Source organism: Gavialis gangeticus, unplaced genomic scaffold (genome assembly GCF_001723915.1).
Source record: "Gavialis gangeticus isolate Ggan-Ray unplaced genomic scaffold, GavGan_comp1, whole genome shotgun sequence".
NCBI classification, from domain to species: domain Eukaryota; kingdom Metazoa; phylum Chordata; order Crocodylia; family Gavialidae; genus Gavialis; species Gavialis gangeticus.
Genome location: NW_017729007.1, coordinates 29,463 through 53,448, shown reverse-complemented (window position 1 = coordinate 53,448; position 23,986 = coordinate 29,463). Strand labels below are relative to the sequence as shown.

The 23,986-nt window shown below is 42.7% G+C and overlaps 1 protein-coding gene across 1 annotated transcript in view; it reads right to left on the bottom strand.

Moving 5' to 3' along the window:
• Window positions 1-7,331: 7,331 nt before the first annotated feature.
• Window positions 7,332-23,986, bottom strand: part of LOC109292002 (molybdenum cofactor sulfurase-like) — a gene marked incomplete at its 5' end in the record, with an annotated part of 46,007 nt that continues 29,352 nt past the window's right edge. Inside the window, 2 exons of the mRNA XM_019509241.1 lie at window positions 7,332-7,560; window positions 16,864-16,968. Of these exons, the coding sequence (XP_019364786.1) occupies window positions 7,414-7,560; window positions 16,864-16,968 (252 nt within the window). The remainder of the gene's footprint in view (window positions 7,561-16,863; window positions 16,969-23,986) is intronic.

Sequence of the window (23,986 nt, the reverse complement as noted above, 5' to 3'; positions counted from 1 at the left end):
GATTCTTTATGCATTTTATCCAACCACTGGAACCCAGGTCTTGCCACCTCTTGTGTCCTAAATACCAGGCTAACAGAGAGATGCTTTCTCTTGCTGAACAGTGAATCTCTAATACTTGTATGCAAAGTGGAACAATATCAATAGGAATGCATGAGAGCCTTCTCCTTTCCAACTAATCAGCCAATCTCCTCTCCAAATAGTCCATACTCACAAGGTTAGGATACTCCCTTACGAGATGGGAGAAGTAGTTTTCAACTCCCTCAAGCAAAGGAGGGAGCTGAACCAATGTCTTATATCTGGAATGCTTTAATTCAGGCAGTGCTCGGACTTACAACACAATTGGTTCCTGAAAACCGCGACTTAAGTTGAACCATTGTAACTTGGAACTGATTTTGCTATAGGAAACAATGTTATAAATTGGAGATTGGTTCCTGAACCGAGGGCCAATACTCTATTTTCACCAAAAATAACCCAGAATTTTGTACTCAATCAATTATAGATGAGTAATATAGCTAATTTAATGTATTTATTTTGTAAATAGCAATCATATTGATTTGGAAGGACTTCTTTGAGGTGACTTTTCTGGACTTTTTGAAGGGCTCTTGGCTGGAGTCTTCTCAGGAGTCTTGGCTGCAGGTTCTTCTGGAGTTTTGTCTTCTTTCTTAAAGAAAATGTCCAAGGAAGTTTGGACAGATGTTCTCCAGGGAGATGGGCGATGCAGTGAACTTGTTTACTGTGGTGGCTTTGCATTGGATCAAGCATCGTAAAGTCAAAACTGATGTCAGAAAGTTGAAACAGGGTGTCAGTTTATAAATGTTCTAAGTGTGAAACATTTTATGTCAAGGACTGCATGTATTGGATAAGAGGGTGGTGGCTTCAGCTTCACCACTTCTGGTAATGGTTGGAAGGAAATTGGCAGCTGCAACTATATTTTGTGAAAAGCCTGATCAGTAAAAGGGTGCAGTAAGTTCAGAACAATGCCACCAGGCTGAGCTTCTTAGGGGAGAGAGGTGAAGTTCAGGAGTTAGACAGGTGTTAGACACATTGCTGTTGAACATGGAGGTCCTTCAGAAAATTCTCAGAACTTCAGCTGCCTAGAGCAGTGGTTCTCAAACATTTTTTTTCGTGGACCACTTGAAAATTGCTGAGGGTCTTGGTGGACCACTTGATAAACTTTTTTTGTTCTTCAAATCAAAGCACACAACTCATATTTTAATATCAGTAGTCTTACAAGTACAGATATTCTCGATTGTTCCGCAAACTTTCTGAAGACTTCCTGAATGGAGCTTGCAGACCAGTGGTGGGCTGCAGACCAGTTTGAGAACCTCTGGCCTAGAGTGCTATACAGATTCAAACATACATACATCCACTAGTCATGTCAAATGGAAACTATACTTGACTGCCTTCATTTTTGAGGAAGAAGAAAAGAGAGGGAGAAGAAATACATGGAATGGTTGTAATAATGTAGAGACAGCTTATAAGTTCCTTCTTCAGTCCTTCCTTTGGCTTGTATGGGAATTTTGACTCATGCTTTGGTCCGTCCTTTAAAAAAATGCAAATCAAAATAGATGTATACCAATTGTGCCAGAAAAAGCACAATCGTGTTAAAAGGGCAGAAAGTACAGAGGCTTGCACAGAAAATTCTGCTTTCCTTATTTACTAATACCAGCCTCTTAACTATTATTAGAGTTTGCAATAATCATTTTTGTTCTGAGATTTGAGAAGTTAAAATCACAGAGAAAATGTATGCATCTAAATAAATTATTGTAAGGAAATATAGGTTTGGTTTTCCAATATATAGAGAATGTTTAATGTATAATATTCCAGAGTGTATTAGTTTGATTTTCTTTTCCAAAGAGGGTAAATGCAGGTCTACCATTACTTCCAGAAATTAAATTTTGCAAGAACTCTTTTTACTACACTCTCAGAACACTATATACAACCTCTATGAAATGCATGCATCTCTGCCTGTCTGAAATATATGTTACTGAGGAATTTAGACCCTTTTCATTACTGTGCACTTGGATTTGCCCTGTGAGACTGCATTTCCTTAGAATTGATTTTTCACATTCCTGTAGTGATTTTTTCCTATAAACCTCGTAGTAGATGCCATTTGAAAGGTTCTCATTTCAAGCTTTTCTACAGAGTGCCTGGTACCCAGAACAATTTGTCATCACTGGCGGAAAAACAGTATCTTGTTATTACTGGGAGGACTTCTTTTACAAGGAGTAAAAATACTGTCATTTGTTGAAGTGAATGCTTTCTTATGTCACATCCATCAACCTAAGTACTGTGGAGTTTCCTAACGTTGTAGCACAAGATTGTTCCTTTTGGACCATGCACTGTTATATTGTTTAATCTATTCACAGATCAGAGAACATGTATTCCTGTTAAATTACAAAATTATTTGTGTTCTGATATTATAGAACAGGCCTAATGATGCATAAGTGATCTTTAAGTAATAGGTCAGGACGACCAAACCTAGGAAGTTCAAATTCTTTCATCCTTAATTATCCTACATTGGATTAAGACTATTCATGCTACTTGTCACGTTATGTGCTTAAGCAACTTATTCTATAATAAATCCAGTAATGTCCAATACAGCTTGCTAAGGTTTGCTTTTCATTTCCTTTTCTACTTCCTGTGCCATTTTAAACAACTGACAAACTGGAAAGGTGAGACCACTCAGAGAAAAGCACCAAAGATCATCTGAAGGTCAGCATGCAGCAAGTCCCTTCACATTGAATTTGTCAAAATGCATTGACCTTCTATCCAACAAAACCATATTTTGTATGACGCATAGTTGAGGAATGAAACATTTACAAATTTAGATATCATGAAACTGCATTTTAAAATTCAAAACTCCAGCTTGTTTTGAGAATCATCTAAGTGGCTTTTAGAATGATAAATGCTTTGGTTTTCAAGGTAAGTATTCAGATAGACAATTGTTATGCATATAATTAAATGTTATGCATTTCTGTCAAAGCTGATATCTTGTTTACATAAACATGAGACATCTCTCATGTTCAGTATTTTTATGGAAATTTCTGCTTGTAAGAAATAGATATCTTCTTTCGTGTTTTCCATAAAAAAGTTCATTGTTTAGAGATTTATAACAGCCATTTCAGACTGAAAACCAACACAGATGGTGGTCCCAGACATGATGAAAACAGTCCTGAACTTCCAATGTATACATTGAATTGTTACATTCCTTCTCTCCCTGTAGCAGGACACTAAGGTGCCTGCTACTTGTAGAGCCGGGATAACTACCCAGGTGCCGGTTGTTAGGGCAACCAGAGGGAACTAGTGACCCACACCTGCCAGTGGTCAGCTGACAGGAAAGGGCAGGGCCTGGCTCCCATTTAAACCCCAGGGCTGAGGCCAGGTGGGCAGTTCCCTGCTGGCAGTTAAGGGGGAAGGGGCTCAGCCTGTGTGAGTAAAGGGAAGAGGCCTGAATGTATGGGCAGCTTGATACGGCTGAGACATGGAGCACCTTTGGGGTGGCCTGAATGACATTTTAGCTGAGTGGCATGAATTTATGTTATAGCCCAGGGGCTTGTGTTTTGGTTACTGTTTTACTGGTGGCTTGGGTGAGGCTATAAGGGGATGGAGGAGGCCTCATGGTAGCATGGGGACCCTGGCCCCAGAGAGGGGGAGTCAGATGGGGCTGCAGAGAGCCCAAGCCAGTGAGGGTGCAGCATTTGGGGGCATAGTCCCTGGTGCCAGTGAGGGTGCAGCTTTCAGGGGATACAAACCCTGATCAGTTGTATTTTTTTTTTTTTCTTGATTGGACTGACAGGGGCAGTTCAGGGTTGCACTCTGGTTTGGAACCCATGACCCTCTGGTTGTGGGTCTGGCTCCTGTGCCTCTGGGCCAGGGAGAACTGTGCTCCAGAAGGGAGCAGAAAAGAGGGCCACAAGCCTCCAGACACTGGAAGGAAAAGCTAGCGCCTCAGAGTCAAACCCTGTTTGGTGGGTTTGGACAAGGAGGGCTAGCTAGAGGAAAAAGGGGTCTGGCCCTCCTAGGAGAGACCCCAACATACTAGGTAGTCTCCTGCTCACATAATTTCCATCAAGACGTGGCAGACAAGATTAGGGCGGGACAGGAAAAAATCCAAGGAGGGCTCCAAGGGTGCCCCACGTAAGGTGCAGATGACCAAGAAGATGGCCCTGGGGAGGGCAACTTGTTACACTCCCACATATTTTTACTCTGTTAACAATTCTACTTAGAGTGACTATTTGGCTTCAGCTTTCACCAGGTCTGCAGCGAGTCCCCTGGGCCAAACACAAATCTTAAACGGAACCTTCAGTTATCACATGAATTGTTATTGACCACTATGCAAGTACAAATTTATCCTCGATTCATAATCTCCCCCAAAAGGGCCTGTTTACTGATAGTATATATAAACCTGAAATAAAATGCAGCCCAGTACTGGTATATTGTAATCAAGATTAAATAAAAAAAAATTATAAGCAAGCAGTGACCAATGCATAACGTTCTGTATATATATATATTTCTTATTTATAGAAATGCCTTAACCCTGTGTCACATAATAAGTTCCAGTAATATGTCTTTGACCAGGCTCACAGTTGATCAAATTGTGAATGTTCAGAGTTCTACAGTAGCTTTTGGATTCCGCAAGTCAGAAACCCTCTAGCCTCAACCTAAGGAAATGCTGAATCACACAAGGCAAGAGTCCTGACAGGGATTTCATTAGGGCCAGAAATTCATGTATCATACTGCAACAAAACCTCCAACCTGTGACCAACTGTAGACCCATTAAAAGCCGATGGGAATATCACAAATGGTTGGCTTTGTTTACAGGTCAGGGAAGAATAGCTCTCAATGGGCGTATCCAGACAAGCACAGAATTTTTTTTCCCTCCGTACAACCAGCAGAGACACAATTTGTGCACGCTCATGCATGCTCTAGCCCCTGAAGCCCTAACCTGGGGTCCTGGGGGGACCTCCCGGGGCTGCAGCTACACCAGGAAGCCTGGGCGGCAGCTGAAGTGTGCACCACTGGCTTTTTTTCGGTGTGGATTTTTTTGACCCTGGGATCTCCTTGGGTCAACTGCCCCCCTCCTCCCCACTCTGACTGCAAGGTAGCAGTGCAGGGAATGCCTGCATGTATAGTGGGTGGCATTACATATGGGTCTGTGGTGCCACATACTACGTGTCCCCGCTCATCTGGATACAGTCAATGAGTCCAAACTTTTAGGATATTTGTGTCAAGGATGATTTCCCCTTCCTTCTGTCCTCAGCTCCTTGTTTCCAAATATCAAAAGTTAAGGATCAAGATTTCTGCAGGAGGAAGAGAAAAATTTGAACTCTGGGGAATCAGATACATAGAGTACATGGAAGGGCATGAAGAGTAAGAAAGGTGAGGTCTTTAATAGGTTTTAGAGTGGATGAATACTCACATTTCAAGGGTTTCTTTGAAACAAGTCTCTGAAAATTTCATGCTTTGCCAGGGAACACACACAATATTGAAAATTTGTTTATAAAGTTACAGTAGCTCTGTTTGTGAAATCTTATATTTGAAGACATTTGAAAAATATCCCATATAAATTCATAAAATAAATCAGTCTGTGGAAAAACATTTAAACCCCCACCCCCAAAACAAAAACAGATGGAAAAGTGGCATACAGGAAAGAAAAGAAAAACCTGGAAAGAAATCTGGTAAAGCTTTTTACGAAGATAATCTTTTATACGCTGTATTTTGAATCTTTGCTTTTCAATGCTTTTAGCAATGTCTCCTCCTAAAGAAGGATGTGGAAATATTCCATACCTACACCCAAAATCTTAATATTTCCTTTCTTTTCTTTCACCAACCTTCTGGATGGTCTGTATATCACTTTGAAAAAGCCAAGAGGTATGTTTTTATCATGAGATATGGCATTTTCTTCCATTCTTTCCTCCTTTCCCACCCATACCAATTTCTAGAAATGGTCCTAGATACATCAAGAATAATATATTATCACAATTGCTGCCCATCATAAGATGTGGATTTTGTGACAATAATATTTGGGTTAGGGCTGGAGTTATCCACCCGGTAATAAAATTTGCTCAAACCTGTTAGGGCCTGAAGCAATTGAATAAATTAGAAAGTTAAGGCTTGTGTATCTTAAGTCACAAGGGGAAAAATGGAAGTGGTATGTAATCACTGAGGTGGCTAACATCTGGTAAGTGTCACAGGATATGCCTCCTGAGGATGGAGGTGGCATAGTCTAGCAGGCACTTCAACTCTATCCTGTCCTACTGGTCTCTTGGACCACTGCCTTATGCTTGCCTGCCACTTCTTGATATTCAGTTAATAAATATGGGAGGCTGCCCTCAAAAACCGGAGTAAGGTTGGGTATTTTATTCCACCCTGCTTATCCCAGGGTGGCTATTTTCTGACCCAATCACTGCCTGAGCAAGGCATTACTCTTCTTTCCTGCCTTGTTGCTCCAGGCTCACTGGCCCTGCCTCCCTGCTCTGGTCTTATATCTAAACTGTCTGGCTTGTTGGCACTAATTGTGCCCTCTTGACTCTAACTGTCACCCTATTTGTCTTAATTGGGGACTCCACCCTTACCGGTCGCCATGCTTATGCCTCATTGGTCTTCTTCTACCAGGTTCTCTCACCCTACCTGGGCTAACTGCACACTTCCCCTAGGCTCCTAGTCCTGTCTGAGCATCAGCCTGCCAGGCACGGGTTTACTCTCTTGGCTTTAGCTGACTCAACCCACTGGACCCCTGGTCCTAGCAGGTCTATATGTATTTACTGGGCCCCTGATCCTGCCTTGGCTTTGGCCCACAGAGCCCACCAGATTCCAAATCCTGTAGGGCTCTATCTGGGCTTCAGCAACTCTCAGGCATAGAGTGCTTTCCAGGCACCCCACCAGAACATAAATGCCAAAGGTAAAGAACTATAATACAAATCATTTAACTTTCAGAGATATTCACCAGAGTTTCTCTCTCTAGCAGGATCAGGGCCAATCTGAATCTCTAGCTCCAGGCTCAGGATTATATGGTGCTTTCTCCTCCATCTTCTAGTCACTTGTTCTGGCCCTGTGGCAACAGGGTCTGGGGGTTGCTACTTATCTCATCAGAAGCCTCACATTTCCCTGCCTGCAGGCTGAACCCTATAAGCTCTCTCTTGTCGTATTGGGGTTGCTCATTTGCCTAATTATGAGGAGCCTGCACCTTGCAGCTTACTCCTCTGTAAGCTGCACTGCCCCAGACAGCCTCCTGACACTGCTTTTAGTTTCTTCCAGTAGCAGGTGTAGGGATCCTCTGCAACAAGAACCTTTAGAGCAAATAATGACACTAGAAATAAAACCAGAAGTAAACCAGTAGAAATTTTTTTTAATAACTGACAACCAGATTTTTCTCAATTATCCATGTCAAACTTGTCCAGCTGAAGAAAGTTATCCAGAAGCTTTTTCTTCATTGGATGGTGGGCACTGTATTTTTGTACTCTCCTTCAATATAGGAAATACTGGAGATCCCACTGACAATAAATTTGAAGAGGATGAGCATGATGACTGGTTCATCAGGTATATGCCAAAGTGTGTCTGGAAAAAAACAAAACAAAAAACCCCCCAATTAATTAGCAAGCTAGGAAATTCACAGCAATCTGTGAATAAGGTGGATCTCACAACAAATAAGAGACTGTAAAAACAAAAGACACAACCATTATTTTCCTAAAATTAAAAAGAGTTTTCATTAATTATAAGCATAATAGACAGGTAAGAGCCAGTTTCAGTTTATTCAACATGAAAACTTGCAGCAACCATATACATACAAGGATATTTCTCCCCTCAGTCCCATAGGTATAGATATATATATATCATTTACACTCCTTCACAACCTGGTAATTTAATGAGCACTCTGGCTTTCTGACAAACCTGGTTAATACATTTTTCAGAAAATGTTCACAGGGTAGACAGAGTAGGGATGCACACATGTTCAAACAGTGAAGCAAACCTTTGCGCTTCATACCATGAATTATTCGCTTTGCTATTAGAACTTGTTTATGTCTCGAGCTTTGTGAATGTTTCCTTCATTTGTTTTTATGAATATTTTAGTATATTTTACTGAAAGTATTCTGAAAGTTTGTTCTACTTGGTGAATCCATCGTTCATTTTCTTTTGCCAGATGTGAAGCCATCCAACAAATACAAATCAGAAACATTTATAAACATAGTTCTGTGATACTTGTGATCACCACACAGTGGAGACAAACATCAAACAGTTGTTTTACTCACTCACCATCCATGTTTCACACTGCAGGTTTAATTCTGCAGGGTGTCTAGCAGTTTTTTTTTCTAGTGCACTTAAAAGCAAGTGCTTAATTTTAGTACATGCATAGTCCTGCTCACTGCAGTGGATAGTAGGTTGTAATCAGGGCTGGATTAACCCTTTAGTGGGCCCTAGGCAAACAAATTGGTGGGCCCCTACTTTTTTTCACCCAATAATTATAATATGTAAAATAAGCACAACTAGGGCCCTAAGTGAAGAAGGGGCCCAGGCATGTGCCTACTATGCCTATCTGTTAGTCTGGCAAAAGTTCTGTTGAAATAAATTCCTGAGGGGATTTGGGATCGATTTTCACCAGTGCATTTTTTTCTAACAGTGCTTATTTTAGAAATACTTCAGAATGGAGGTAGAACCACCTTGCTATCTCAAAAAAATATTCCTTTGATGCATCTACATGCGCACCTGATTGCGCAGCAACTCCCGTTACTGCACAGTCCTAGGGGTCCATGGATCATTTCCAACCCTACTGCGCAACAGCAACAGGCTACTGAGCAGTAGCTCGCTGCTACTAAGCAGTAGTGTCAGCCTCATGGTTCCTGCCCGCCGATGCTACATTGCCCTAGCAACAAGCTATGTGGCTGTAGCTTTTTGCTATGGTGATTGTAGCATCTCATGTAGCTACGCCCCTTGAGTCTTAGAATAATTTTAGATGAAGAAAGTTATCAGTGGGAGCATCTACACATGCACTAAGGTGCTTTTTCTAATGCACATTAAATTTAGTACCTCCAATATGAGGTACTAAAGAAATGTACATTAGGCTGTTTTAATGTGCAGTAATGAATAAGCACAGTTTTTAAGTAATGCTTAATGCACAATAGCCTATTTTACTGCTCATTAGTGTAATTGCACAGTTTTTATGTGATGCTTTAATGCACAGTAAAAAAGTCTACTGTGCATTAAAGTGCACGTGTAGACGTAGCCACATGAAATCTGCCTTGAAAAGTTTTTCATCAAACTTGGGTTTTAGAATAAACTTAAATTATTCCAGAAAGTGTATGCTGTTCTCATAACTTTTTATTTTTCTCAGAAAAACAAAAATGGAATCTAATTTAAAAACATTTTTTGGTATGTTTTAATGAAACATTATTTTTTCTGACAGTCCATGTGCAAGAGTTTTGGTTTTAGCCTCTACAAACTGTAAATTATCCAATTTTGGGCTTTTCAATGAAAGTCATATTTTTCCATAGATCTCTTCCCTCTTCTTTATTTTCCCCATTGTCCAATGTTCAATTAAGAGGTATGGGATTAATAATGAGAATAAAAGTAGTTAGATTAGATAGAAATATCCCAACTAATGGGATCTTTAATAAATAAAATCCATCTGCTACCTAAATTAAAATCAATGCATTTTAATTATTTAAATCTTAGGGCAATATCTTCGATTCCTTTCCTATTCAGGCAATGAAGAAACAACAATATGATGGAAAATTCAACAGGTACAAGTCCTTCTACAGCACTAAACAACATGGTTCAATGCAGAAATTGTCTCCTGTGAAATGGGATGGATGAGGTACAACAGGAGCTTGGAAAGTATATCAGTTTGACTTGGAACTCTTACCTTATTTTTAAATTTATGATCTTGAAAATAAGAAAAAGGGTACTTCACATAGGATTTTCTTTTCTATTACTATATACATTCCCATAGACCTGCTAGAATCCAGATCAACCAAGAAATTAAAATTAAGAAGTCAATGCAGATTTTATTTGAAATACTGATTTCATTTAAATGATTACCCTTCTCTGGCCTCATATACACATTCAGTTTCTCCTGGGAGAGTCACTTCTCTCCCAGAAGCCATGAGCATAAAGATAGTCAGGCTTTTTCTCCCATGGCAAAACTGGCTGCTTCAGGAGAAAAATAACTGGGGAACAATCAGGGTTAAATCACCCCCAGGAGAGTTTCTCCTGGGAGAATGAATGAAGAGAACATAATTCTCCAGCATCACCCCCCCCCCCACACACCACTTCAAGACAGATAGTGTGTCCCTCACTTGATTCTGCAGCTCTAGCAGACAGTAGAATATGTCCCCTGCACAATCCCCACATTGTGCTGCAGGAAAACACAAGCTGAACAAGGGCAGTCTGGGTTGGACAATCAGAGCTACCCTATGCATTGCTGCCATCTGTTGCCAGACAGACTAAGGAAAGCATATTGAGATGCCTCCTCTGGCTGCACAATGTCAGCACTGCAAGCTCGTCACTCTTCAGAGCTTCAGCATTAGAATGTCTGTACATGTGACTCCGGGTAAGTTTCTCTACCAGGAGGACAAACCTAGGAGAATTTTCCCAGATTATCTGAATGTGTACGCAACCTCTTATTGTTTTACTGGGCAATAATCTGTTGTTTGAATAAATGATATTCTCCAGAATTATAATTAATCTAGTGGCAACTGGGTCAGTTTTCTATTAAATAATGAAATCTAACGTTCTACCTTTAATTATACTAGGAAAAAAAACCCAGATAGGCATATGTCTATATTGAATAATGAATTAAAAAATTAGGCTACAATGTAACATATTTCATATATGAAAGAACAACATCACTATAAATAAGCTTACTTTAAAGTTAACAGCTTTTTCTATACAGATCTTGACGTACAATCGTCTTGGTTTACTTCCAGAGCAACAAATAGGCACATAAAACAATATTTTAGTTTTTATTTTATTTTGTGAATTGAGATCAGATTTAGATTTTAACATTTTTTTTAAATTACCAAATTTGTTAATATTTTGAAGTTATTTGGCAAAAGGCACTTATACTGTGTTTTCTCACCTACAATGTACCCATTCCTCCAAAATTGGCCCCCTAAAATTAAGGTGTCTCTTTTAAGAGGGAAAGCTGTTTTCTTCACTGGAGCAGCATTGTACCTGGAGACAACATTTTATTATTTGCATTCCTCAAACATTATTTCAAATATTTGACGTTAGTATTTTGTTATTCTAATTGGCTAAGTCACAAAACATAGTTTTCTGTCACCTGATTGATTGACTCCTGTGGAGTTTTATGCAGAAATGTGTGTGTTTACTTGGAAAAGTGTTTGCATAAAAACACATTTTCATGAAGATATTGCTAACTTTTTTCTTTTCATGAAAATTCTTGGGACCAATATTTGCTAGTTAGCACTTAGAGTGAACTAAAAATGCGATACTCCTGTAGTAATTTTCCTTATTCTATTCAATAAAAATACTCTGGGAATATTTGTTTAGCTATATTTCTGACTACACTTACCAAAAGAAACCTTCCTAAAAAGACTCCTATGCCACACCATCTTTACTTTGAAGAAAAAGAGGCTTTCAGCCCTTGAGATTATAGCTTGCAGAATTTTTACAATGGACCATTTAATCTCTCTCTGTTGCTAGCTACTCTTTTCTCACTTGAAGGGCATTTTATTCTGCATACAACTTCCATTTTACAATCTAGGAACTCAGTAAGTACTGCCGAGCTGTGAGGTCTTTTGTTCTATACAGTCTATCTTCTGATGGCAGTAGGGGGATGTAACGTTAGCTTCCCATTACTCACTACAGCGGGAAAATGTGAAACTACTTGTGTGGTAAAAGCACAGTCCAACAAGCAGGGGTGTAAATACCATACACTTACCCTTACAGAAGAGTGTATGTTGAGAAAGTCATTGTCCTTGCTTACAGTGATAGCAAAGTAATAATAGCCCATCATTTTTGTGTGTTGTTTCAAGTACTTGTGCCACATAAATGGATATATGCAACACTTAGACATCTATTCACATATAGTTTCATAGTTTCATAGTTTCTAGGGTCGGAAGGGACCTGAGCAGATCATCTAGTCCGACCCCCTGCCATGGCAGGAAGAGCACTGGGGTCAAATGACCCCAGTAAGGTGGTCATCCAACCTCCTCTTAAAAACCCCCAGGGTGGGAGCCTGCACCACCTCACTTGGAAGCTGGTTCCAGACCCTAGCCGCCCTGACCGTGAAGTAGCGCCTCCTGATGTCCAACTTAAACCTTCCCTCTGCCAGCTTGTGACCATTGTTCCTGGTCACTCCTTGCGGTGCTCGGGGGAACAGGGACTCCCCCAGCACCTGCTGATCCCCCCTAACCAGTTTATAACAGGCCACAAGATCCACTTAGTTCAAAACACTAAATACATAAATACACTTAGTTCAAAACAGGACTTGGTAAGTGTTCTTGTTTGGTTTAAAGATCACATAAAATAGGACCAAAGACTAGAACTTAGTTCAGAGATTATAACTGTAGGATTTCACTCCTGTATTGGTCACAAAATTGCTTTTACTCAGTGCATTTGAGTTCCCCTGTGGCTTATTTTTGTCATAGGTAACAAAAGAATATAATGTAATCTTCCTTCCTACAGAAAGGCATTGTAAGGTTAATTACAACTGTTGGTCAAAATTTTTCAAGCGGGTTATCTGTTGGACAAAAAGTATTTGCCATACTTGAAGTCAATGAAGAAGAAAAAAATAGATTCAAAGCATTACATTGTAACATTTTCTTAACAAACTATTCTCATATTTCATTTTGAAAGGAACAGGTTGAGACAAGAAATAATCTACATTCAAATAAAAAAACACCCAAAAAAGAACAGAAAATTGCTGGACAAACAGAACATTTCATTTGACTGGCATCTATCTTTTCAGGCTTTATTTTTAGTGAAAAATGGAATTTTGTTTTGCATCCATCACTTAGTTTTTATTTTGGTTCCTGCCATCAAACAGAAATCAAATACTTACACAGCTCTCAAGTACTTGAAATAGGGCTTGTAAAAGTGTTCCAGATGCATGAATGAAAGGCACTAGGCATAATATAAAGGACTATACTCTATACTATGATGATGGCAGTAGTACTGCTACATCAGATAAAAGAAATAATTTGATAATCTTAGCAAAGATGGTGTGCATGGTCCAATAGTCTGGAGCCTAATTCTGTGAGGAGTTTTTCCCTTGAAGAACCATGGCAGTTCTGACCATGGGTCAGAAACTGCAGGAAGACCCTCACAGTACCAGGGTCTTAGCACATAAGGGCACACACAGACTAAGAACATTTGCTTTGGTGTATTTATTTATTTATATTTATATCTGGCCCTATTTAGAAGGTCAGAGCAACTTATAGACAAGATTCTCCAAACAACATCCCAAAACCTGAGAATTTCAGCCCTCCTCTCTTCAATCACACCTGCCTTGCCAAACTCCCCAAAAAAACCAACCCTCCCCATCAATCCCAACCATACCTCCCAACATCTGGTTGCAATGTAAACTGGAAAGAATCTTGAAAAAATAGGTTCTAGTCCGGTATATTCTTTTCCGGTCTCCTATAGCACCTACATCTAAAAACCTATAAGAGTGGAGTGTTCTGTCAGACAAGGAAAGATTTTTGCTTTAAAGTCATTTTTTAACAAAAGTTGCCTCAGAAGTGATGACAGCAGAGATCAAGTTTATTTTGGAGATGGATTTGCATTTTGTTTAAAATAATACAATAGAAATTTTAATGGAATGCAGTTGGATAAGATGTATGGCCCTATTGCATGTAAAATGTAAACTATCAGAAAACAGGTGTAATGCTAGTTGAAATTAAGAAGCTGATTTTCACCAGCATTAAACACTTGCAGACCCCACTGTCTTCCAGTGGAGCTCTAGGGCCAGCTCTTAAAAATATTTTAAACAATAAACATTTGACGATTCCTTGCATCTCAAACTATTGATTCAGTGCTAGAGTCCACTGAAAGGCTCTACCATAGGGAAACTATATTTGCTAAAGTTTGGTACATCTTTGTTGGAAAAAAAATGAAAAATGGAAGAAAATGACAAAACATTACAATCCTTCGCTTAAAAAAAAAGTGTATGGAATTTGAGGTCCAAGTAGCTAACATGTCTAGGCAATGCTTTTAATATCTTAGCTATCATAGTTACTCAAATCCAAGATGAATGTTTTTCCAAAATCAGCAAGGGGTGGGGAGCCTTGACTTAAATTCAAGTATTGGTGCAGGGCTGGTGGTGTCTGAACTTTGGCTTTGGCCCCAGACTCAAGGCTGAGCCTGGAGCTATCGCCTGCCCTGGGCCACAATGGCTTATTTGGTGGGGGAAGGGGTTCAAAGCCAGGGGAGCACGGGGAAGACCACAGGATGAAGGTGGAGGAAGGGAGAGACCTGTGCATGCAGCATGGGGGAACACAGGGGAAAGGTACAGCCTGCCTCCCCCACTCCCCAGGTGCCCCCTCCAGCCCTGATCTGGCTTGCCCAGGAGCTGCTACCATTCCTCCCAGGCTGGGTTAGACTGGGGCTGTGCTGAGGCCACCACTGCTGCAGCCTGATCTGAGGCCAGAGCAGAGCTGCAGAAGAAGGTAACTGTGGTGGGGAGGGGAAGGAGGGAGTTGGGGGCACTGGCATGGCAGGGATGGCAGAAGTATGGTATAGGAATGCAGGGGCAAGGAGGCATTGGAGGGTAAGGGACTAGGGGAGGCAGGGGAGAAGGCACAGGTATGGAAAGGCAAGGGATGGAAGGACAGGTTGCAGGGGAGAGGAAGGCTGGTGAAGGCAGGAAGTGTGGGGGCAGAAACAGTCAAAGACTAGGAAGCAGGGAGCAGGTGACTGGCAAAGGCATGGAGGGGCAAGTGGCAGGGTCAGGTAGCAGTAGGGTTGCCATGGGGGGCCAAGTAGTAGGGGAAATAACTCTCCCCCTTTCTGAATATCAGTGACACATTTTACTGCTCTTTCTGTTCATCTCCACAGGTTGCTCCTTGTAACAGGTGAGGCACCAGGGATTGCCATAACACCCCCAACTGGTCACCTTAACTCTGCCTGGCTCTTGCCTTCATTTCCCAGGGCCCACTCTCGATCCTTACCTGCCACATGTTGTAAAACTTGATGACGTTACTCTGTCTTGCAGATGTTACTCTGTATACCATTCCATCCCTCGTAGAGGCCTCCTGGCTTCATCCTTCCTTTCCTCTAGCTGCAGGCCTGCAGCCCTGGCCCACTGATATGGGCCCAGTGGATTCTTGGGCTAAGTCTTGACTGTCGTCTGGGCCCCTGGGTCCTCATTCTGGTCCTTGACCTCGAGCTGGCTGCTTGCCTCTCCAGTCCAGGAGATTTGGCCATAGAGTAAACAGGCTGCAGTCCTTGACCATGCTGGACACAGCTGCCTCCAGCTGGTAAGTCTGTTGCGATGGGTGTAGGTGGGGGAAGGGGTGTGGGTTGTCAGATCAATGCCCCCCACAACAAAGAAGGGATTGGGGCTGGGACAAGCTGCCCAGCCTGGGCAGGGGAAGCGGGACTTGGGAGGGGATCTCCCGCCAATGTGCACTGCTGGTTCGGGAGCTGCTCTTCTGATGGTTCCTCCGGCGGCTTTCGCTGCCTGGCTGGGAGTGCATGGGAGCAGGTGAGTGCTCCCGGATCTGCAAGGGGCGGGCTGGGCTGGGCTGTGCTCCACATGGGTGGTGGAAGGCGCTGGGAGTAGGGGCTATGCCCTCCTGCTGCTTGCCCAGCCAGGGCTGGGAGGTACAGAATGGTGCTGCTGTACTGCCTCGGACAAGTGGTGTGCAGCAGCGGAAGCCACTTCAGCCTTCCTGCACCTTCCGGACAAACTGCAGCTTCGCCCTGCCCTGCCCTGGCTGGGCGAGCAGTGGCAGGGCATGGGGGCGGGTGCGTGCACCTGATTGGAGCAGGGCCGGCAGTAGGGGCTATGGGGGATTTTTTGGGTGGCCGCAGCCCCTGCATACTCCCCGCTCCACTGTGCTCCGTGGGGCAGGTGGAGCCTGACAGTGGGTGGCTGGGCCTAGCCTCCCAGAGTGCAGCCCGGCCCAGCTCACCTCACGCAGATCTATGGGCACACACCCGCTCCCATGCCCTCCCAGACCAGCAGTGAGAGCTGCTGGAGGAGCCACCAGAAGAGCAGCTCCCGGACTGGTGGCATGCAGCCGTGGGACCCCGCTTCCAGAGTCCCGTGCCCCACCACCCCAGCTGGGTGGCTTGCTCCAGCCCCAGCCCCAATCCCTCCCTCACTGTGGGGGAGTTGATCTGCTCCCCACCACGCCCCTTCCCTCCAGCTTCCTCCCACAACAGACTTACCACCTGGAGGCAGCTGTATACAGCATGGCAGAGGACTGCTGCCTGTTTAGTCTACGGCCAAATTTTTGAATTGGCACCGAGTCACTCCAAGTTGATTCGAAGGCTTTCAAATCGATTCGAACCTTTTAACGGGTCTCCCAATTTGATTCAGATTTGGAGATTTGGCCACTGAATCGGGCTGAATCTCCTCTAAATTGAGCTGGTGACTGAAGCTTTGCATAGCCCTACTAACTGAGATTGCTTCATCTTTTTAAAAGGGCAGGAGCTCCTTGTTTGAATTGTTTGGTTGTAGGTAGACTTGTATGAAGGGGTTCTTTGACTCTGACTGAAGCAAACAGAAGCTGAACGCTACGATGAGGAACAAGTAGGAATGGCTTCATTTTCCAACTTTTGTGAGTTAATTCACCAGGGAATATTTCCATGTTTCTTGAGAATTCCCTTGAATTTGGATTATGTATATCATCAAGACACTCTATCATTTAGTTGGCATTTTAGTGTTAAACTAACCTTTCTACCTCTGACATTAGACAGAGACTGCAGGAATTCTTTGTTTCGCTCTCCAGATTGTTGATCTATGCAGATAATTTGGCATCTGTTGCACGGACCTACAACCTGAAATTTCAAAAGAAAGAAGCTGTCAGATACATATTGAAAACATAAAACCCCTCAAATCCATGATCCTTATGATATTTTAGTAACTGAAACACTTCATAAACCTTTTTGAAAGTTTTTGCATTGCATAAAAGGGCCAATTCCTCTTCCACCAATTCAGGGTGCAGTCAGGAGTTCAAATTCTGAAGGCCTCATTTAGATTTATTCACTTTTTATTTGAGCAGAATTCTCAGTTGGCTAAACCTGAGAAATACTGGACAGTTGCATTTCCCAATAACTTGATTTGGTTCATTGCCTTTACATGAACCAAATTTACCTAAGTATAAACTAAGGGTAGCAATCTTATTCCCTTCCTGGTCATCCAGCTCTCTAGATTTGGTTGCCTATCTGTTGCATTTTATTTTTTCCTGGTCATCCACTGTACATTTTTGGCACTTAGGCACACAGAGAAATTCTATTCCTACACATGTGAACAACTACATATGCAGCCAAAATGGACACCAGAGAGAGAGAGAGAGAGAGAGAGAGAGAGAGAGAGAGAGACTTCTTTGGGCATTTACCTCAAACACATAGATAGCTAATTCACCTGGGAGATGGGTGGACTTGTCCTCTTACCAAGATGGGGTTTGAACCTAGGTATCTTGGACTTTCTAGCACAGCATGCTAACCATCACACAGCAGGTCAGCCATTTTGCTTTTTCTTGGGCAGGCATGAGAGGGAGATGTGTGGGAAATATATGGGTCAGGAGTAAGAGAGCAAGTCAAAGGTTCATAGCTCAATGAGGTGGCTGCTGGCCTAGAAGAGAAAGGTCCCTGGGTTCAAGTATGGGTCCTTGTCTCCAGTGGGGCAAAAGTTTCATTCCTGTATTCCCCTCCATCCATTTAATCCAATGATCATGTTAGTGGCTCAGCTTCAAAAAGTGGACCAGAAAAGGGCATGGATAACAACTAATCTGTGGTATGGTGGTCAGAGTTTGGGGCTGGGTAGTGAGCTAGGCCCCAGTTCAATTCTGTGGGTAAATAGGGCCTAGAAGTCAGGATCTAAGCTATGGAAGACCTCCCTCACACACACACACACAAACCTTTTCTGTTTCTCATGTGAAGTCTGGCAGTCACAGGGTCTGGCTATGTATATAGGAAATGAGTTTTCCTGAGTACATAAATGGCAAAAATATCTCGTGGATGACCTAAAAATGGCCACTTACATGACATGGAAAGCATGGAATGCCCCCCCTAAGTAAGGACTTCAGGTTTGGATCAAATGAGGGTTGTCTCAGGTGTAATTTAATAGGATGTGTTCAAGGTGACAGAAGCAGACAAATTTGTCTTTTCCCTTTTTTGTGGGGAGGGAAGAAGGTTTGATTTTTTTCAGAGCATCTTGTGAAGGCTTGGAAAGCAAAATCTGCATTCATAAATTAGAAGGCTGGAAGGAACCATTGTGACCATCATCTAATCCATCTTCCCATAGAACGCAGTGGGTGCGTCTACACGAGATGCTATATTGCTATAGAGATGAACTATGTCACCATAGCTCATTGCTACAGCAAGGTAGTGTCGGCAGGCATGATCTGTGACACTGACACTGCTACTGAGCAATAGCGTGGGAGAAAACCTGTGGGGCATCGGGACTGCGCAGCAAGTATTAAATGACTGAGCAGTAACAACTGTACGTGTAGATGCAACCAGTTAGTAGGTCTTTATTGAAATAATCCATTTGAACTACAGTAGATCCTTTATAAAAACCTCCAAACTTTGATCTTACTGTATGTACAACTATGAATTTCTTTTTGCTTTTTAGGGGATTAGAATAAAGATGACACATGCCTGCTTCACTTAATGCGTCAGAAACTTCTCCAGAGCACTATGCTAGGCATAGTAACCAATAGCTCTCAGAATTTCTCATGGCAATTTCTTCTACTTTTATAAGCACAAAGCTCAAATGGGGCAAATAATTAAAGGTCATACTCCAAATGTTTTCATATGATGATCTGAGGAGTTACCTGGGTTCCTGAGGGCACAACTCTATCTGACAGTAAAACTTCCCTGTGTAATCAGCTAAGCCAAATGTTTGGCTCTGATTTTTCAGAAAATGTGTCTCTCACGAATATCTGCTGCTTAACTCCAGCATAGTTATTATTTATGAAAAGAGAGAGAGAAAAAGGAATTTTCCTCCTCTTTTGCTTTGTCACACTGCAATAGTATTGTCTACCATTTCACTATCAAGCATCATGCTATTCCATTTCTACTGCTATTTTATCAGTGTTTGCATCACCCTCAAGAAAGAACTTACCAGAGCTGGAAAAGGCAATTTAAGTTTCACAATATCTTTCTGTAGAACAGGGGTAAAAATCATTCAGTGATACTCCATAAACTAGAGAGAGATCTGAACCAAAATGCCAGCAGATATTATTCATCCAAAATGTAGCTGATCTGGGGTGCTTTCTCTATCAAGAATTGTTAAAAATTTGCTGCATAAATCAATTTCTCCTTTAAACTGGAATGAAATGTTGTTCTTTGTTATTAGTGTCTCACATAAGGGGGTCTTGAAGTGCAACTCCTAAATGCTACTACAGTACACATTATATATAACAACAATGATGGCTGTGTGGTCCTGTTTTTAACTTGCTCACAAAGAAGTTTCTTTCCATCTTACTAACTCAGAGGTACTATAGCTTATTGAGCTACATATGGTATTGGCTCAGAAAAGAAGCGGCAAGTCATATATATTCTATTGATACTTAGTACTGACAATAAGCTACACAATCATCTATCTTTCTCATAGAGGACACTGAGCTGAAAATACCCATGGGTATTTTTAGGCATAGCTTCAGCATATCTGTTGTTCATGCCCCTGCTAGCACAATACTGAATGAAAGTGCTCTATGTTCTGGATGATACATTTCCTACAAATATGCAATCTAGAGCTAAGAAGCAGCCCAGGTACTTGGAATGCTTGATGACTAGCTGGTTCACTCCATGTCTCATGAAGAGCTTTTCTATTGCAGGCAATAGCACAAATAAAGTAAGGACATTCAGGTCTCATGTTGTGGAAACTACTTAATTCAGATGCTCAATTTGAGCACCAAGAGAAGTGGTGCAGGCTCCTACCCTGGGGGTTTTTAGGAGGAGGTTAGATGAACACCTTGCTGGGGTCGTTTGACCCCAGTACTCTTTCCTGCCATGGCAGGGGGTCGGACTAGATGACCTACTCAGGTCCCTTCCGACCCTAGAAACTATGAAACTATAATTTGATTGCGAGTATTTTTTTTTTTACAATGAATCTTGTGGTAGTGTAACAGTGTCAGGGCCTGGGTGGTTGTGAAGCCCCGGGAGTCCCTTATCCACTCTGGTCTCTGTGGGCAGTCACCCTTTCATTCGCCCACCACATCTTGATGTATTTTGCTTTTATACAAAGGACGCTGGCCCAGGGCATCCCAATTCTGGTCTCACTCTAATGTCCACCAAGTGCCCCGGTCACTGTCTTAAGGGCTAATTGCTTGGCTCCATTCTGCCCCTACGCCATGATCCAGGCTTCATACGTGTCATCTTTCTGATATTCTCTATGTTCTCAGCTCCACTCTGGGCTATCAGATGCTCAGGTCCCACACTCAACCCCTTGGTCTCTCACTCAGCCATTCTCTGGGCTCCTGGACCCCCTGGCTCCACACTCAGCCCCTCTCTGGGCACTCAGACCCCTTGGTTTCTCATTCAGTCCTTCTCCAGGCTCCTGGACTCCTTTACTGGGCCCCCAGGGACATCCTCCTCCCCATAGTCCCTTCCCAAACCACCAGACTGCTGCAGGCTGTTCTCTCCATGCTAGCACTCAGGAACTACAACCATCCTGCTTAGGAGATGTTCTCTCAGCAGTCTCTAGGATCAGGATTGGCTCAGCTCAGGGCCAGGACTTATAATTGGTCTAAGCTCAGTCCTCCTCCTGGGTCAGATGACTCCACAATCACCCCAGCCATACCTGCAGTCTGCTTCTCAGGCATGGTCCCTAATTGTTTTTCTGCCACACCTGCAGCCTGTCTCAGTCATAGGCTGCCTGCTCTTAAAGCAGCAGAAGCTCCAAGCTGCCTGCTACAGGCAGGCACATACAAATGTTACATATAATCCACAAGGCTTGTATCAGTGATAAACTCACCTGATGTTATTCACAGATACCATATTTAATTGAATATAAGATGAGGTCCTCCCCTTCCCCTCCTCCCCCACCCCAAACAGTATATTTGCATACGAAGTGGATGGGGGAGCAGGTGGCTGCTGCAGCTCTGATGGGGGGCAGGGACAGAAAGGGGGTCCATTCCTCCCACCCCTTCCCATCAGCTGACAGGTGGGGGGCTGGAGAGGGGGCAGGGCTGGGTTGTCTGCAGCCCACTGGAGCTAGGAAATATGCTCCAGTACCCCGTGCACCTTCTAGCCTTGGCCAGTGCAGGCATCTCTGCCTATCTTGGTCAACTGATGAGGGAATGCGTATCCTGTTTGTTAATGGTCCAGTCTACACAGTGTAGAGAAAGCTGCCGAGATTGAACTGATTCTGCCTTGGGCTTTTTGACTGTCTGTACTTAGCCCTTATGTTCAAAAGTGAAACATTCTTCAGACTCCAGAGGAATTTCTTTTGAAGTTCTGGGCAAAAGCTTAGGATGCCTCTTGGTTCACTGGAACTCATTCAACATTTCTGTCACAGATTTATCAGGAACACAGGTTATAGAATATCAAGGGGTCTAGTTTTTGTTGGGGGACCATACCAAGACAGTGGACCTGAGCTCCAGCATAACTGGTTTTCACGATGGCTCCTTCAGCAAGCACAAATGGACATGAACTCCTTTTGGACATAACTTTTTTGGGAGCTATGTAACCTATATATATTTTCAGCAACATAAGGCAGCCTTTACAAAATGAAACATCATTTACTCATGAACTGGAATACAAAAATTTAGGATCTTTATGTTAAAATGGAAAAGCTAAGCTTACTTGCATGTCCACGTGGGCAGCCTATCTGGCCTCGACTGACTATAAATATCCAGGATTCCATCTCTTTCACTGCGCTGAACAGCAATAGTTGTTACAAGAAGTCTTTATTTCAAATTCTAGTTTCTGTATGTGCTGCCCTCCTTGGCTAGTGCTTGTTAGGAGTAAGAGCCAGACACTTCCTCACCTATTAGGGGTGTAAGTGGATTTAGGGCTTAAGTGTTATTCTGTTCCATCCTGTTCAAGATCTGAAAATCCATTAATGCATCTACTCTTGTAACACACTGTGATCTTACTTTTAAGGCTGAGTAACAAAAAAGTAGTGAGAAGAAAGACCTACTGTTGTTTCCAAGGGCCAGGTAGTAGGGCTGTGTGAAGCTTCAGTCTCTGATTTGATTTGGCGGAGATTCAGTTGCCGAATCTCCAAATCCAAATTGAATCAGAGGATGCTTTCATCTCTCTGAATTGAATCAGAACCCTCTGAATCAATTCAGAGAGATTCAGAAAGATTTGGAGATTCGGACATAGAGACAGCTTTAAATGTTTTTTCTGCATACCTCTATGTACCAGGTGGCTTGTGAACGCTGAGATGCTAAGGCGCATGGAGCATCCCACAGGAGTGTAGCGGGGGGGGCTCCCCAGCATGCTCAGCAGCTGGCCTGGAAGTGGACCAGAAGCACTTCTGGTCCTTTTTTTGGGCTTCTGGGGGGGGCCCTGGGGGGTTTTCCCCCCCCCCCCCCCACGCCTCCCTGGTTTGGCATCTGGTGTCTCCTGAATCTGGGGTGGGGGTACCCAGGGTTCCCCCATGGCTGATCACCAAGCTGGGAGGGGCACAGGGGGCTGCACGCTCCCTGAAAGACCCGGAAGTGTACTGGAAGTACACTCCTGTGGGACGCTCCATCTGCCCCAGCATCACAGTGATCACGAGCCGCGCCTGGTACCTCGAGGTATGTAGAAAAAACATTTAAAGCTGTGTCTGTGTCTGAATAACTGATTCTCTGAATCAGCATCAAATCTTCAGATTCAGATTCGGCCAAATCGAATCAGGGACAGTGATCTGAATCAACTAATTGAATCACTGTCTCTGATTTGGGCTGAATCTGAATTGAATAGGGCCTGCTTTGCACATCCCTACCAGCTAGATCCTGCTACAACATGGTTTGAAAAAGCATGCAGATATTCAATGAGTATAAACAAATGTAGCCTTTAGTTATATTATCAGCCAAGTGATTGGATTGGTTGACAGCAGGGAAAGTGCAGAATTAAACACAAATTTAAAGTGTGTTTCTATTTCATCCTTTTTATACTCGCATCAAAAATGCACCACTGAAGCTTACAATTTGCTAATTAATGATCTTTATAATTACAGCATTCCTAGATACCTCCCATATCTACCATACCAGGTTTGGTTGTACTGTCCCGCATTCTTTGCTCATGATCAATTAAGTTAGATGTCATGCACATTTATATTCTGCTGATTAATGAACTTAATCAATTACAGAATCCCTATGCAACTATTATTTCAGATTTGGCCATACTATCTTACATGCTTTTCTTATCTGTTGTAGCAGTTCACACTGATTCTATCTACCTTGCAATGTTCTTGAACAGATTCCAAATTTTCTGATACACCTTGCTGCCTCCCCCAGAACTTTAGATTTTTAACTCCTACTGCCCCAGTTCTGCCTCATGGCCTATATATTCCATTCCTTTTTTATAGCTGAGGACATGGTTTATTTGAAATATATTCTATTTTGTTTCGGTGGTTTCCTTAACCAACAGCACAATCATAGAATCATAGAAGTAGGATCGGAAGGGACCCTGTAGATCTTCAAGTCTGACCCCCTGCCTGGGCAGGAGAAAAACTGGGCTCAAATGACTCCAGCCAGGTAGGCATCTAGCATTTTCTTAAAGACCCCCAGGGTAGGAGCCAGCACCACTTCCCTCGGAAGCTGGTTCCAGATCCTAGCTGCTCCGAATGTGAAGTAGTTCTTATGGATGTCCAATCTTCTCTTGTGAAGGCTGAACAGGTTCAGGTCCCACAGTC